General features: G+C 35.5%; 2 protein-coding genes across 3 annotated transcripts; both read right to left on the bottom strand.

Moving 5' to 3' along the window:
- Nucleotides 1-1,206: 1,206 nt before the first annotated feature.
- Nucleotides 1,207-5,694, bottom strand: LOC120167807 (inter alpha-trypsin inhibitor, heavy chain 4-like). The gene is made up of 14 exons (XM_039176701.1): nucleotides 5,057-5,694; nucleotides 4,261-4,413; nucleotides 3,944-4,156; nucleotides 3,785-3,874; nucleotides 3,581-3,697; nucleotides 3,224-3,493; nucleotides 2,993-3,149; nucleotides 2,824-2,901; nucleotides 2,548-2,648; nucleotides 2,171-2,341; nucleotides 1,996-2,070; nucleotides 1,766-1,873; nucleotides 1,309-1,651; nucleotides 1,207-1,247 (listed from the first exon to the last, which is right to left on the bottom strand). Coding segments are annotated over exons 1-14 (2,262 nt in total). The 5' UTR covers nucleotides 5,441-5,694; the 3' UTR covers nucleotides 1,207-1,245.
- Nucleotides 5,695-7,825: 2,131 nt separating this feature from the next.
- Nucleotides 7,826-12,081, bottom strand: LOC120167808 (protein trichome birefringence-like 16). 2 transcript variants are annotated; one of them, XM_039176702.1, is made up of 6 exons: nucleotides 12,000-12,081; nucleotides 10,881-11,038; nucleotides 10,184-10,354; nucleotides 9,535-9,687; nucleotides 8,829-9,024; nucleotides 7,826-8,659 (listed from the first exon to the last, which is right to left on the bottom strand). In XM_039176702.1, exons 2-6 carry the CDS (start codon nucleotides 11,035-11,037, stop codon nucleotides 7,831-7,833), a joined length of 1,506 nt encoding a protein of 501 aa, XP_039032633.1. In that variant the 5' UTR covers nucleotide 11,038; nucleotides 12,000-12,081; the 3' UTR covers nucleotides 7,826-7,830. The 2 variants fall into 2 exon arrangements, with proteins under 2 accessions (XP_039032633.1, XP_039032634.1); XM_039176703.1 differs by having other exon boundaries at nucleotides 9,535-9,684.
- Between the last annotated feature and the right edge of the window lie 262 nt (nucleotides 12,082-12,343).

Here is a 12,343-nt window from a genome sequence, read left to right as displayed (position 1 = left end):
AATTTTATTATGAATGAAGAAAAATAAAATTTAATATTAAAAGTCAATAAATTGGCATTATCATCTAATTGGTTATAATTAATTTAATATAAAAAATTAATTATAATATTTAAAAAATATTTTTTCTATCATAACATGTCATGTAATCATTTTTTACATATATACATGTCACGTTAATATTGCCATCTAATTATAACGAATTATTTTTAAATATTAACTGTTTATTGACTAACGACTTTTATCTATAAAGAAACTTGTCCTAAAATAAAATGTTGGGTCTAAAGTGCTAAAAAATTAAGAATCAAAGTAATTATTCAGTTATTTTAAAATATTAACTATTTATTGACTCGATCTATTTTTGTCTTAAATTGTAACTGTATATTTCGAGTGGTCCAAACCAAGGTAAATAGAAGATAATATAATTTTTTATACACTATAAACACCAATATACAACAACAAATTCGATGTTAATATAAAAAATTAATTATAATATTTAAAAAATATTTTTTCTATCATAACATGTCATGTAATCATTTTTTACATATATACATGTCACGTTAATATTGCCATCTAATTATAACGAATTATTTTTAAATATTAACTGTTTATTGACTAACGACTTTTATCTATAAAGAAACTTGTCCTAAAATAAAATGTTGGGTCTAAAGTGCTAAAAAATTAAGAATCAAAGTAATTATTCAGTTATTTTAAAATATTAACTATTTATTGACTCGATCTATTTTTGTCTTAAATTGTAACTGTATATTTCGAGTGGTCCAAACCAAGGTAAATAGAAGATAATATAATTTTTTATACACTATAAACACCAATATACAACAACAAATTCGATGTTAATATAAAAAATTAATTATAATATTTAAAAAATATTTTTTCTATCATAACATGTCATGTAATCATTTTTACATATATACATGTCACGTTAATATTGCCATCTAATTATAACGAATTATTTTTAAATATTAACTGTTTATTGACTAACGACTTTTATCTATAAAGAAACTTGTCCTAAAATAAAATGTTGGGTCTAAAGTGCTAAAAAATTAAGAATCAAAGTAATTATTCAGTTATTTTAAAATATTAACTATTTATTGACTCGATCTATTTTTGTCTTAAATTGTAACTGTATATTTCGAGTGGTCCAAACCAAGGTAAATAGAAGATAATATAATTTTTTATACACTATAAACACCAATATACAACAACAAATTCGATGTTAATAGATTTTTTTTATAATTATTGATATTATTCATTAATTGATTAATCTGAATCGGATATTATAAAGGCCCTATTGCCCATCTTGTGCACAACAGCACAGTGTGCAACATTCAAGGCAGCCGATGAATGCCAAAGCAGTGAATATCTGTGTCAACAAAATGGCACACTGATCATTCATCTTCGAACAACATTGGATGCAGCACATGCAACAGCAGTGCTCGCACATCCGCACACAGCAATCCGAAGTCGCCTTCATGAAAGCTTCCGCAGCATCCGGCAGTTTTTGTTCTTCCACTCCCGGACGCATGTTTTCGGCGGTTGCAGTCAGGTCGCCGAAGCCAACCGAAAGCCTCCGAAGCAATACCTTTTTGGGCGCTCCAGGATCCCTGATTTTGTGGGGATCGCCTTTCTTTACCTGCATTAGAAAACCCAACTTTCATGAGGTCGTCTGCCTTGACAATGTTCGTAAAGGAAGCCCCGACACGACTTGGTTGGACATATATGCTAGTTTTTGAGGCACAAAGCATACCTTTAGAACCCCAGAAGATTCATTTGCTTTGTCTAGTTTATTTTTCTCGAGTAGGACCATTCGAGTATACTCAGAGATATTGCAAGTCTCGATGCTCAATTGTGCAACCTGCCATTAACATACCGATAACATCAACAACGGTTTTTACACGGCATTGGTTTATGTTTTATTCCAAAACTGTTTTCCCACCCATTTCAACTCAAGAAATTGTCTGAATGCTGTGCACATACCTTCTGTTTGAGCTGTTTATCTTCCGAGAACCATGCTCGAGCTGTGAGTAGATCAATCTGCTGTCGCGCTAACACCTGTAGAAGCAAGGGAAATCGTGAGAAGTTGAGAGGCAATGGACATGAAAACGAGTATTTCTCGGACTATCTATGCAGCGAAACCGAGTAGGAGCCTTACCCTGTCAAGAGGAACATCAGTATTCCTTACAACCTTCAAGTCCATGACAAAGTCACTCAAATCCCCTAAGATACCATTAGCTTTAATCGTTTCGGGGAAACTTCCTTCGTACCTCCCGCATATCGTCAACGGGCCTTCGAAGGAAAGGTCGGGAATGCATGAAGAGTACACCTATACATAGAAGGAAATCGAATAAAGTGGGTCAGTGAGAAGAACCTTCGGTAAGACTCACGCTGGATTATCGCTGCCTAGACAGTAAAAATATTGAATGGATCTCAATATACATCACCGTAAGGTGTTTGCTGTGATATTCATGTGATTTCGACTGATTCTATACATCAGAAGAACATAAGATGATATGGACTTTAAAAACGTACCTCTATTTGTTCATTATCGTCGCATGCATCAATGGTTATATCGGCAAGAACGGTAGACAAAGCTTTGCTAAATAACTTTTGCATCTGAACCTCAATTAAATCTGAAAAGAATCAGGAAGGAAAGAAGTAGTAAGACTAATGATATAGGACGCAAACGTTCACATATCCTTATAATAAGAGAATTATAGGGAAAATTCGAGCAATGCATTGAATTTTCATTGTATAACAAGATTCTTTAGCACGGGATATGAACATAAAGTCGAAACACATATGGACCTAGATCACAAGCAGCATCGAAATCTCCCCGGCCGATCATGGCAAGCATGCGCAGGAAATAGTGATTACAGAATGAACCTGCAATAATTCCACAAGGGAAGCTTTTATTATCTGATTTCAGCATTTGCAATTTACACGATATAGGAGGGTCAAAGGCCGAAAATATTACCTATGCCAAAAGTATGTATGCGTGGAGACGGTAATCCTCCATTTGTCAAACGTTTTTTCATCGAATCACAAATGTTTCTCTCATCTTCAACAGCCCCATCGGTGATAAGAAAAATCATAGGAATTGAACCACTAGTGTTTGATAGCAGCTCGGATGCCTGGCAGATAAACCACAAGTTAATAACATGCAAGTCTCTTGAAGAAACGAAGAAAAAGAAATTTCAGATCAGACCTTTTCCAATGGAATCGACGTAGTTGTACCGCCACCCATTGTAGATTTCGTGCTCATCCATGTAGTGGCCCGTTCAATTGCTACATCGGAAGCCAACTCCATGGCCTTTGAGAATAGAGAAGTTTCACTACTAAAAGCTATAATGTTAAATGAATCTTCTGGACCGAGTTTCAACAGGGCGGAAGATATCGCAATCTTGGTAGCCTCGAGTGGTTTCCCTTGCATACTGTCACTTAGGTCGACCACAAATACGACTGCCTTTTTGAACACCTATCGAATTCAACGAAATGAGGACCAATACCAAAATGAATAACCGAATAGAAATAGCATAGCAGGTTGAACAAACGCTAGACCAACCTTCCTACTCTTCTGACTTCCAGGCAAAAGATAAACACAAAACATATCCCTTTGGTCACAATCATACAAAGGCGGAGACTGCAAAAGAACGCCTCCGAATATGTTACCGGAAGAGACCTATAAAAACACGCAGTCAATATATGCAAATAAGTATCCAGAATCACAGAGACTTGAGGTACAACTAAGTTGAGTTTTTTTTCTTACACTATAGGAGAAACTGAAGTCAGTATTAGACCAAGTGAGAACTTCTGCTTCATACAAGAACGAAAACTTCTCGGCCCGTCGTTTCGTTTCCTGCGAAATTTGGGGATTTAGCAAAGAACAAAACAGGACAAAACAATGATTCTGAACCAAAATATGCACCTTCAAAGGATGACTAGTTGCCTTGCACAAGATTCCAGTTGCAATACCAGAGTTGACATTCAACTGAATCCTTTCTTTCTTCGATATCTTCCTTACAGCCGGCGTAACATATTCGGGAAATCGAAACGGCACGGTTAAGGAAAACTGGCCTTGATCATATGACAATTTCTGAGACCAACGAAGCTTAATTCCAATATTAGTACCTCCATCAACCTATAAACATAAAAACAAAAACATTCATTAGGAACAATGGAAATGAACCCATCAACCATGTCGATTCGAATTGATAAACTCTGAATCGTTAAACATCGTTGCACCTGTGGTATTGTTATAGTAAATATGTGTGGCTTCAGAAAGCCTCCATCTTGCGGTCTTGCTAACTTTTCAATAACCTTACTTTCTTCTTCTCCGATCAGTTCAGTGGAATAGAATTTCCCAGGAAGATCAACCTCAACCCCTAGTATCGAACCCTGTTGGCCAAATGACATATACATTATTGCTTTGAAGCCATGAATAAGCACAAATTCATCTACAACATCGTTGATTAGAAAAAATGATGTACTAGCGGGTATGGGAGATTAATCCTTTCTGGTTTGGACGGAGAGTCTATAGTCGATGATTATACAAAGACGAAGAAGAGTGGTGAACTGAGAAAGATGATGAATAGTGATGAGCCAAATGGGAGAAAGGCATGGATATAATTAACGGTAGGCTATCAAAATAAAGGCCGTTGTACCCTCGGAAACGGTTATTGTATGACCGTAGTACTTGGCAATTGCGTCTACTATGTCCACAATCGTGATAAACATATTGCAATAGCGTTGTTACATAGACAATCGTTACAATTTAATTATGATGAGAGGTGCATCATCTTCTTAGTTCATCACACTCCTCCTTCACACAAGCATCATCTTCTTCAGTTCATCACACTTCGCATAAGCATCGACTGTCATTCTCCGTCCAAATTAATCAGAAAAGTTGAACTTCTTACAGCCGCCACAATCCCATTTTTTCTGTCTAACAAACATCAACAAAAACAACAAGATTTTGCAGAATCAAATGACAAAAACAACTCCTTGAGCTGAAAATGAGAGCTTGAAGCTAAGAACAAACCTGGTTTCCCATGGGGACAGCAATCCGGAAATCGCAAGAACGGCTACCCATGACGCAATGGACCCTCCATTTACCCGAGACATGAACGAAAGCTGTATCTCCATAACAATCAACTTCGAGATCGACGCTGCTCATCTGGAGAGGAATCAAAGCCGGCGGATCGCACCGGCCGTGGACATGCGGCTGGTAACTCGGCATATCCGGGTTATCCACCATCCTCGGGTCGGATATAACCGCGTAAACCATTGGAGCCGACGGCAAGTACCAATCGGATAAAAACTGCACAGGCGGCGGCGCCGCCATCACTGCACTGTCTTTACCTAAGTATACCCGTTTCGCTAGCTTAAGCCCGTCTTCCACCGCCCTTGCGAAGTCTTCCGCCATTGTCAACACCAAAACCAAAACAGAAACAAAAACAAAAACAAAAGCAAAAATCTCTTCTTTTCGCAGAGATTACTTCAAGAAATTGAACTTGGAGGAGATGGGTTTACTTCAAAGATGGGATCTTTGCTTTCTTTTGCAGCAAATGGCGTTTAGCATCTGATTCGTTTCGCTGTATCTGTTCTTCTCTATTAAGAAAGCAAAGTAATGAGCTTTGTTAAATCAACAATAAATTAATAGTTTTTGCCGTTGAGAACGAAGGAGATGCATACGTGGCGGAATGTGATTGAATAGAAAGTGGATACACATGGTGAACGGACGAGAAGCACAAGATGCTAAGTCTCCTAGACTCCCAACTCTTAACGGTTAGTTTCTTTGCTTATTTTATTCTTTTTATTTTAGGTCAAATTATGAATTTAGTCCCTTTATTATACTTAGATTTTTATTAGACAATAATACATTAGAGTCACAAGAATACACCCAAACTAAAAAAAATTAGACATACGAGTAAGTTAAAAATAAATCTGAACAGAACCTACACATACACGTACACATAATTTATGTGCGGTGTGATTCAAACACAAAGACATACAAGGACGAACGGGCGAAAAAATATTATCAGATTTTAAGATAATTGGGACAGTCCATCCCTGAAGACGTAGGGTCATAGTCTCTGTCAATTTTGTCGAGGCTGATATTTTAGGGTAAATTATAAGTTTGATAATTTATATTATCATTGTTACAATTTGATCATTAAATTATTAACTTTCATTAGTCACTACTCGTATCACATAAGTTTAATATGATATTGTTTAAACGAATAATATGACATTATGTGTCATTATATTTTGGAGTATATTAATTTATTAAGAAAATAATAACTCAGCCGTTTAAATATTTCATATCAGAATTTCATAATTTGAATAATAGAAGCTAACAATTAAATGATCAAATTATAATAAATTGATAATATAATTAATTGAAATGTAATTCTTCAATTTTAATTATCAAACGTGAAAAAATTTAAAATAAAATGATCAAATTTATTAATAAAAATATATATATAAAAGTGTAAGGATTAAACGTAAAATTTGAAAATAGTAGAAAGGTCAAAAGCATAATTTGACCATTATTTTACATTAGTGTTGTTTACCAACGTCTCTCTGCATGCGAGTGTGTACAGACCCAGTTGTTTTGTCGGCTAATTCGTGCCACCTACATTTACACCCTTCATTACCGGCAGGTCGGCAAATATATTGTAATATAATAAATCCTTTTAAATATTCAATAAAATGTAAAATGATTTTTTATAAGTAATTTAAAATTTAAAACTATGATTCTTATTCTAAATTGATCTTCAAATTTTTAAATACTTTAATTTTATCTTCAAATTATAATTTTTATTCTAAATTAATCCTTAATTTTTTTAATGTTTCAAAATATATCACCAAATTATGATCATCGTTCTATATTGGTCTCCAAAATTTTGAATGTTCCAATTTCATCCCAAACTTTGAATGATTATTGGGACTTTTATTGGACCGTTCAAAATTTTTTGGACTAATTTAGAATGAGTGTCATAGTCTGAAAATGAATTTAAAACGTTCAAAAGTTTAGATCAATTTAAAATGAGAGTCATAAAGATAAAATTGAAATGTTCAAAAGTGACCAATTTAGAATAAGATCATAGTTTGGGGATTTGTAGTACAATTAACTCTATTTTTCTCGGACTAATTATGAAGCTAGTATAGTATAGTTATGTACTTACGCCTACATGATGAAGCAACACTTTGGTGACAAAGTTGGTCAACGCCGATCAACCATATCCAAAAATCTTATTGTAATAATAATTAATAAATGAAGTGGGAACCCAAAGCTGTAAAGTACGGATCTTAATGAAGAGTTAGAAATAAAGCCATCACCCCCAACTGTATCTCTTTTCCTTTGTAATCTCAATCATTGGTCTCAAATTATACTAAATTGAAATACAAGAATTAAATCCGATAATTGGATCCTAAAAGAATAATATTAATTGTTTGGTACCAAATTTGTAATTTCACATATTTTTCTTGTTCGTTTTCTCCAAATTCCAACACTCTATTCTCCCTTCCATCATTGGAGGCTGCAAATGTACTCATTTTCTGGCCAACTTCTGTTCAGCTGCCTCCTCCGGCAATATTCCGAAAGTGTAAATATATAAAATGTTATGTCACACACTAAGCTAAATCTCTAGAGGCTACATCTATTTTTAAGTATACTAATAACACTAAGAATGAGTCGATTCCACTCGGGAGAAGCCGTTAAAACAATGCCGTCGAGAGTACGCCCGAACGATGATAGGAGAAGCTAACACATTTGTGTCTCGAGGCATTGAAGCAAAGAACAATCTGAGACTATATTAATGCGAAGAGGATTTCATTCCATGTGTCAGGAACACCGGGCAAACACCAGTGCAGGCAGTCCTGGACTCCAGGTGATGCCGTCAGACTGAACCGAGATATGTGGCCCTCGTCCCTGACCTGAGACAATGCTGTTATATCGAGAAGTTTAATCCCTGTGCCCCTCACAGCGCTGGCAGCACCATGATCACTAGACTCTTCTTGGAGTACTTCTTTGCCTATAGACATAGGAGTGGTATTGTTACAGCTTCCCCCGGTGTTCCAATCCCCGTTTACGAAGTGCCTCGGGGAGATGCTCCGATAAAAGGCTTTCAGATGAGGATGTTTCGGAAGTTGAGAGTTTAGCCATTTAATTGTGCTGTGGATTGTGAAGTTCTTGGCACTTCCCATATCGGCTATCTTCCTGTTGGTATTAGGCTTGCCCCCAACATACATGATCCACTTGTTCGCCCTAAGTTTTCCTCGATTCCAATGATGCCCAGAGTTTAGAACCAAGACATCGATTCTGTGGAGAAAATCGCGCAGAAATGCTGGAGGTCGATCGAGATGCATTGCATATTCTGTATGTGGATCCTCGGGATTAAGAGGCTCCAAATCACAGAGAGTTGAAGACCAATAGTACAGGACAATAGTATTGGTGCTGGGAAATCGGTAAGCCCAACCATTAGGGCGTTTACCACCGGGTGGTATGATAAGTCCAAACTCTGGGCCAACGTCGAGGACATCCGGGCTTTCTTTACCAGCTGTGATCATGCACATTAGAGACTGGAACTGCTGCCTACCCAATGAATCTCCAACAAAAGCTAGAGTTCTGTTTTTCATCCTGTAATGCATCATAAGTACGTGTAAATGTCCAATAGACATTGATTATCGGGAAGAAGAAGAGAGTGCATTTATAAAGCAAAATGATTAAGATTGAGCTGGAAGGAGTAGGACTAACCGAAACAACCGTTATTTAAAGAATAAATATTCAATGAAAAGGATAATATTACCTTTTTAAGAACTCTGACCGTACAAATTCTTCCAATTCACAATCTTTTGGTTGCCACCTTAGATTCTCAAAGGCAAAATCTTGACGCCGCATCATACGACAAGCCCACATTGGTGCTAGCCACTGTTTACAACCAAGCCCGGAATACAGAGGCCGTCTATCATCTATAACCCATTTCCCTTTTGTATAATCACAGGCTGGAAAAAATATGAGAAAATGAGAGACGGTAATCATGTGGTAATCACTTACTGGTCAGTAATGTAATCACTACATCGAACAGACTCAAACAGAGAGGGAGCATTAACATCATAACCAAAGGCATCTTGCACATTACCAACTGATCCACTAGGAAAATGGTTAAATGGAGTGTGCAATACAAATTGTTGCGACAAATGGTTGATATTACATCCATGTAACAGAATGCAAAACCTATGTGAGAGGTTTGGAAGATGCACTAAAAACAGTGTTAATAACTCTTTGACGAGGTATCCATTAATAGCTTAAAAGATCTAGATCAACAAAAACTGGTCAGACATGGCCTTATTAATCATGTTGATGAATGCATTTCCTCCCCAAGCATAATGTGTATAAAACAACAGAACTATAGGCAGAATTTCCTCTCTGCAATTTCCAAATGTAAACTTGTATACAGAGACAGAAATGTACGAAACAAGAAAAATTCATATCACCCATAGGCAACATTCTACCTTGACGTTCCACTGTTTTTTCTTCTTGTTCTGAAGTTCTTCCTCTTAAAATTACATTGTGTGTTTCCTCTATCTGTGATGAGCCTGATCCATTTTCAATAGCACCAGTTTTCTCTCTTTTGGGACTGCCTTTGTGTTTTGTTGCTTCCTCTTCTGCACCATCATAAAAAATTACAATGGGAACCCCAAAAATGCCATGAGTGTAAACAGAAGGAACTAGTTGCGGCAAGATCCTAATAGTATTCATTGTAAAACAAGTAAAGGAAAAGTGCACCGGACTCTGGAGAGCACACAACTAGATAGCATAGTTAAAACATTAGAACTTCAAGATTTAAGAAAAAATAATAGAAAATCTTGCTCTAATCATCCATGACTTCACAACTGGACAGATATGCAGCAGGAATTCAACAGATCTTATATGGTAAAGAAATTGTTTAATCTAGCCATGCAAATACTCATCTATGAAAAATATATACCATTGACATTGGCAATTATAAGACTCAAACATCATCTCGCGAGAAAAAACTTATAACTATGATGAAAGTTATTCTAAACAAGATTTAGCAAAACAAGTTATTCTAAAATACAAGCCACAGCGATATTAAAAAATTTGATCCTAATTCTTGAGATAGATAAAGAAGCAAATCACCTTTCTTCTGTATAGGAACTGTTTCAAAGTCTGAATAACTTTTGGCAGTACCAGTAGAATATGGGTTATCCAAATGATGTTCCCGTTTGTTATTTACGGCCTCACTCCGTGTCAATGTAGAAATATCTTCTTTCACGTGTCTTTTGGGATCTACTGGTACTGTTTTAATATCTGCACCAGATAATAGGAGAGTAAGGGAAGATATTGTGAGCTTGTAAGTAGCAGTACTCTTATCCAGAATACGCTTTCCAAGTTTCTAATTCAAAAGATTGTCTCTATTTTCTAGAAGGTTTAAAAATCAAAGGAAAGCAAATATTAACAACTTGACATTTGGCATTAATGTATGCTGTTAAAGTTAATCTAACAGTGCAGTAGGCCAAACCATGTTGTAATCCCTAAGCAGAAAGTTACTAGCCTTGACAAAGCACTTTTTGTAACATAAAAATAACCGACTCCTTTATTGTTAAAAATGTACATATGCAGCATTAACCAGGAATATTAACAGAATGCAGTATATAAACATAGCATGGGAAAGGGAAAAGAGACAAATAACTTCATATTGGATTTAGATGGGCAAGCCTATGAAGCAAGAGAGGACTAAAATATTAATTGGAAAAAGAAGCTCGGGTTATCCAATTAACAGAGTTTCAATACTAACAAATAGCACAGTGAAGAAATAAGACAGCTTCAAACAAACCTGGAGGGAGCTGCAACTGATTTTTTGATGATAGTGCTGAAGTAAGTGTTGGACTTCTGTCCCATGCCCAAATCACAATAGTTGTACATAAAAGAACAATGAGAGCCAGAGAGAACTCTTTAGCCCTCCACCTCAGTTTGTAAGGGCCTCCTTTCATCCTACAAAGACATAAAAAAGTAAGAGATGTCAAAATGTCACTAACAGGAGAAAGCAAGTCCCACAATGAGAAAGTAATAAAGGCTGACACCTCAAGGAAAAACAAAAAACAAACAAAATTGCAGATCAATCTACAGATTCTTTGAGTAAATGTAAGAAATAGGTATGAAGTGTTTCGTACTTCTAAACCATACATTCTATTACTGCAAACTCATTCAGCTACATCAAAGCTAGGCCCATTGTATGGGTCATAAAACTTCACAAAATGATGGCCTGAACTGATGTTGCAGAAGAGCATAAATGATCGACTTCAAAGTACTGGAAACATTCTAAACCAATCTTAGGTGCAAGCAATGCTCTCTCATCTTAATCATTCAAACAAAAACATTCCAAACACGAACCATCAAAGCATAAAAAAACCAGATATTTTGGCCGCATTTTTACAGAGATTCGACATAGCTAAGCTAAACAAACTTAATTACATGGCATTTTTAGAAACCAACACAGATCCTATTCCAACTCACAGCCTACATTTACTAAACGCAACCACCACAGTTGGAAAAACCTCCAGGGTTTTCATTTTTCCGTTTAAGCTATAATTAACAAGTAAATTATCACAACGTAATTATCCACAAAATTCCTTACTTTTTCTAATCATAATTTTGAAAACAATTAATCTCAATTCAAAGCAAAAATTGACAATCTCCACGCACATTAGATCAAATCAATGACAATGAAAGACAAATTAAAAAACCAAACAATAGTCGTTCAAGTCACAATCATCAGCTAGATTAAAACACGCGGAAAAAAAATTAAGTCGTGAACAAAAACTGCAACATATTGTTACGGCCGCTAGATTTAGATCCAAACACAGAATCCAACGGCTCTTATCTATTGGCAGAAGTCTTTATGAAGAAACTGAAAAAAAAAATAGATTGAAGACATAACTAAGGAGGGAAGTACCTGAGGGCGATAGCAAATTGTCTATATATATTATAGAACGAAGGAAGAAGAAAGAGAGAATAAGAATTAAGGGGAAAATAAAAATAATTCTTTTTTTCTAAATGTCGGATCGTGGATCAATCTTATATATGGACGTCTCGGTGTAATAACCTTGACCTTAAAGGAAAACGGAGGTTTTGTAAATAACGAATTTAGTGGAAATTTTAGATTTTTTGTTGTTGCCCGAAACTGCTGGGTAACGATTATGATAAAATAATTGTGATTATCTAAAACTTTTAAGAATTTAAAAAGTTCAAAATTAATAAAAAATTAAAAATTAAAAAATTATAATTAAATTAAGAAGA

The sequence above is a fragment of the Hibiscus syriacus genome, unplaced genomic scaffold (genome assembly GCF_006381635.1).
Source record: "Hibiscus syriacus cultivar Baekdansim isolate YM2019G1 unplaced genomic scaffold, ASM638163v2 tig00111701_pilon, whole genome shotgun sequence".
Taxonomy (NCBI): Eukaryota; Viridiplantae; Streptophyta; class Magnoliopsida; order Malvales; family Malvaceae; genus Hibiscus; species Hibiscus syriacus.
The sequence above is the reverse complement of the archived record's forward strand: the minus strand, read 5'-3'. Positions and strand labels throughout refer to the sequence as shown.

Bases quoted from the DNA above. Each gene is read 5' to 3' on its own strand.
- LOC120167807 (XM_039176701.1), bottom strand. From the start codon at position 5,440: ATGGCGGAAGACTTCGCAAGGGCGGTGGAAGACGGGCTTAAGCTAGCG. The intron at 3,875-3,943 runs GTGCATATTTTG...CAAATTTCGCAG, and splicing joins CAACTAGTCATCCTTTGAAG to GAAACGAAACGACGGGCCGA. The intron at 3,494-3,580 runs GTTGGTCTAGCG...TGAATTCGATAG, and splicing joins GAAGTCAGAAGAGTAGGAAG to GTGTTCAAAAAGGCAGTCGT.
- LOC120167808 (XM_039176702.1), bottom strand. From the start codon at position 11,037: ATGAAAGGAGGCCCTTACAAACTGAGGTGGAGGGCTAAAGAGTTCTCT. The intron at 9,025-9,534 runs GTAGAATGTTGC...TATTTTTTCCAG, and splicing joins AAAAACAGTGGAACGTCAAG to CCTGTGATTATACAAAAGGG. The intron at 8,660-8,828 runs GTAATATTATCC...GATGCATTACAG, and splicing joins CGGTCAGAGTTCTTAAAAAG to GATGAAAAACAGAACTCTAG.